Source organism: Poecilia reticulata, linkage group LG4 (genome assembly GCF_000633615.1).
Source record: "Poecilia reticulata strain Guanapo linkage group LG4, Guppy_female_1.0+MT, whole genome shotgun sequence".
In the NCBI taxonomy this organism is placed as follows: domain Eukaryota; kingdom Metazoa; phylum Chordata; class Actinopteri; order Cyprinodontiformes; family Poeciliidae; genus Poecilia; species Poecilia reticulata.
The window spans coordinates 4883233-4886272 of NC_024334.1; the positions used below are offsets into that span (position 1 = coordinate 4883233).

General features: G+C 59.6%; 1 protein-coding gene across 1 annotated transcript in view; it reads left to right on the plus strand.

Annotated features, from left to right (window-relative positions):
• The window catches only part of mast2 (microtubule associated serine/threonine kinase 2), a 108652-nt gene extending 106698 nt beyond the window's left edge, over positions 1 to 1954 (plus strand). The window contains exons 29-30 of the mRNA XM_008406483.2: positions 1 to 169; positions 585 to 1954. Coding sequence (XP_008404705.2) covers positions 1 to 169; positions 585 to 1460 — 1045 coding nt within the window. The 3' untranslated portion in view covers positions 1461 to 1954. The remainder of the gene's footprint in view (positions 170 to 584) is intronic.
• The last annotated feature ends 1086 nt before the right edge of the window (positions 1955 to 3040 follow it).

Genomic DNA, 3040 nt, shown 5'->3' on the forward strand with positions numbered 1-3040 from the left:
GCCGCTGCTCAAGAGGGTGCAGTCGGCCGAGAAGCTCGCCGCCTCGCTGTCCGGCTCGCCGTCGTCGCCCGGCGCGGTCGGGGCGGCGCGGAAACACAGCCTGGACGTCTCACACTCTGAGTTCAAGAAGGAGATTCTGCAAAGGGAGCCGAGTCTGCAGAGCCTCCAGGTAAAAGGTCATCACCGGGGTCGGCGGGGTCACCATCAGAACGTCTCACGGTTATTTATTACAGAAACACATTAAAACAAATCGGGCCTAAAATAACGTAAAACTGTGCAGAAACACCCAGAGATCCAACATTAACATCCAACCAGTGTTGTAGTTTAGCCTCCATCCAGCAGAGGGCGCCACTGGTTCAGCCGGTTTGTAAAGGAATAAAGCTGGCGGCACCATGTAGGAAACGGTCCAAACAAAGTCTGATGGGAACTGTGTATAGGAACCAGTTTACAGTTGGAACAGAATCAGTTTCTTAGATATCGATTTAGCGATCGCTTCACACAGATCAATATCTGCACATTCAGTAAATGATCAGATATTTATTGGTGAATTCTGCAGCAGCTCATCGTTTTAACTTTCTGGCCAGCAGGAGTCGGGCAGCGAACCGATGCTGGCGCCCGCCGGGCGCGGCGTCGAGCACGGCAGCCTCCACAAACACGCCGCCGCCTCCAGGAAGCTGGGCCGCCAGGAGGGCGAGGGCGCCGTCGGCATGGCGACCGGGTCACTGGGCCTGACCTCCGGGAAGAGCAAGCTGAAGGACAAGCTGTCGGCCATCCGGCAGGACCGCGCCGAGCGGCGGGAGTCGCTGCAGAAGCAGGACGCCATCCACGAGGTCGACTCCTCTGAGGACGAGACAGATGACGGCTCCGAGGACAGCCAAGATGGCCGCCGCGCCGCCGTCTTCACGCCGCTGCCGCTGCTGAGGCCCACCTCTGTCCGGACGGGCCCGGCCGGCACGCTGCCCTCCCTCTGCCACCTGGGCCACGTGCCGCCGGTCGCCAAGGCGACGGCAGACCGGCCCGCTCAGAGCGCCGCCGCGGGAAAAGCGGACGGGAACGCTCCGGAACCGAGCGGACTCGCTGGGCCCGGCCCGGTTCCCTCCAGCTTCTCCACCCCCGGCAGCGCCTTCATGTCCGTCAGCAAGCCGCCCCCCCAGGCCGACGCCCAGGGCCCGAAGCCCGCGGCGCCCCCTGCTGGCGTTCCCAAAGAGCAGAAAGAGGCCGACAACCGCCGGCTCTGCGCCGCCGCCGCGACCTCTGTGACCTCTGCAGCCGAGTCCGGAATGGACCGGGTCGTGTCTCAGATCGCCACCGTAGCTAAGAGCGTCCTGGGTCCGGTCAGAACCACGCCACCCAGCATGGACGCCTCCAGAACCTCGACCCAGTCCAACCGGGCCGGACCGGAACCGGCTCAGGCCTCAGCCGACCCGCCTGCCGACCCGGCCTCCGGCAGGAAGACGTAGCAGCAGAACCGGCGCTGCAGAACTGTTCTGACCCGGTAGATCCATCCGGCCCGGTTCTGACTGCTTTCTGTTACTTCAGTGTTCTGATTCCCGCTTCAGCCAAAACGACCCGGATTCGGGGCTGCGGACCTAACGACGGCCCGGTTCTGGAGGCGGTTCTGTGACCCATTAATGAGCGTCCAGAACCATCCGGACCCGACCTGGGAACCGTTTCACTGCGGCCCAACCGGAACAGAACCGCGACCCGATCCGCTCCGTCATTTAAAGGCTCTGTTCCAAACAGAACCGACCCGAAGTTACGATAAAATACTTGGACCGGCGCCGCCTGCCGGCCGGACGCCAACCCGCCGGATCAGACAGGCTAACCTGAGAAACGTTGTGCGGCCCCCTGCTGGTCAGTCTGAGCTACTGCAGCCATTTCCTCAGACTCCCAGTAAATAAAATGGTTTTTACGTCCCAATAATATTAATAAAGTTTAAAATGTTGAATTTAAACACGCAGCACCTCCTACGGCCACCAGGGGGCAGCTCTGGTAAATAAGCGATAAAATGACTTCCTGGTTCTGGTCCAGGTGTTCGTTTGGACCCAAGTCTTCAGACCCGATCGCCAGGAAGCTGCTAGCATGCTACGCTAACCGAGGTCATCGCTGATCGTTTGTTCAAACTCAGAAACGCTTGAAGCAACAAACCCAGCAGGATGAGGAGGCGGATCCGACTCGCCGCGGCCGGCGCCACCTGCTGGGGGAATCCACTGGTACCCTGGTTCTGATGTGGTCCAGTCAATCGCCCCGTTCTGGACTCTGTCAGAACCCAGAGCGCCCCCTGCAGGCCGGACCTCTGCACCGCCGTGCGTTTGGTCTCCAGCCCCGACCTTTGGACCAACGCGCTGTGTTGCTGCCTGTGACGTCACTTCCTGTGTGTGTGTGTGTGTGTGTGTGTGTGTGTGTGTGTGTGTGTGTGTATTTAAGCAGTTTTTACCCTGTGTGTGTTTTAGGGTCAACGTGTCGAGTTCTGTTTGGACCGGCGCCGGTTCCGAGTCGCTCTGCTTTTCCTCGCGTTCCAACCCGGCAGTCCGATGTTTACATGTCCTTCATCTCTTCCAGCGGGTTCTGTGCGGCCCGTTTGGCTCCACGGCGCCCCCCGTGGGCCGGTTCTGCTCCTGACCCGGTTGTTGGGCGGAGCCGGTTCTGGCAGGCTGCAGGAAACGGGACGCCACTGGACCCGTTTTTATTTTCTTTGTCACGTTTGCCTCTGTGTGGAAGTTTCTGCCCAGAGACGGAACCGAACCAGAGGTCCGGTTCCAGAGTCCAGACTGCTGAACGGTGCCGTCTGACCCAATCAGCTGCAGAGAATCTCGCCTTCACCTCCAGAACTTTGGTTCTGATCAGATATCAGAATCAAAACCGGACCGGACCTTCCTGTCCGGATCAGGTTTATCACAGAGGAAAGCAGGAAATGGAACCAGTTTGAGTGTTTTCACCTTGCAGCCGGTTCTGGTTCTGGTCCCAGTTCTGGGTCTGGTTCTGATTCTGGTTCTGATTCTGGTCCCAGTTCTGGTTCTGATTCTGGTCCCAGTTCCGG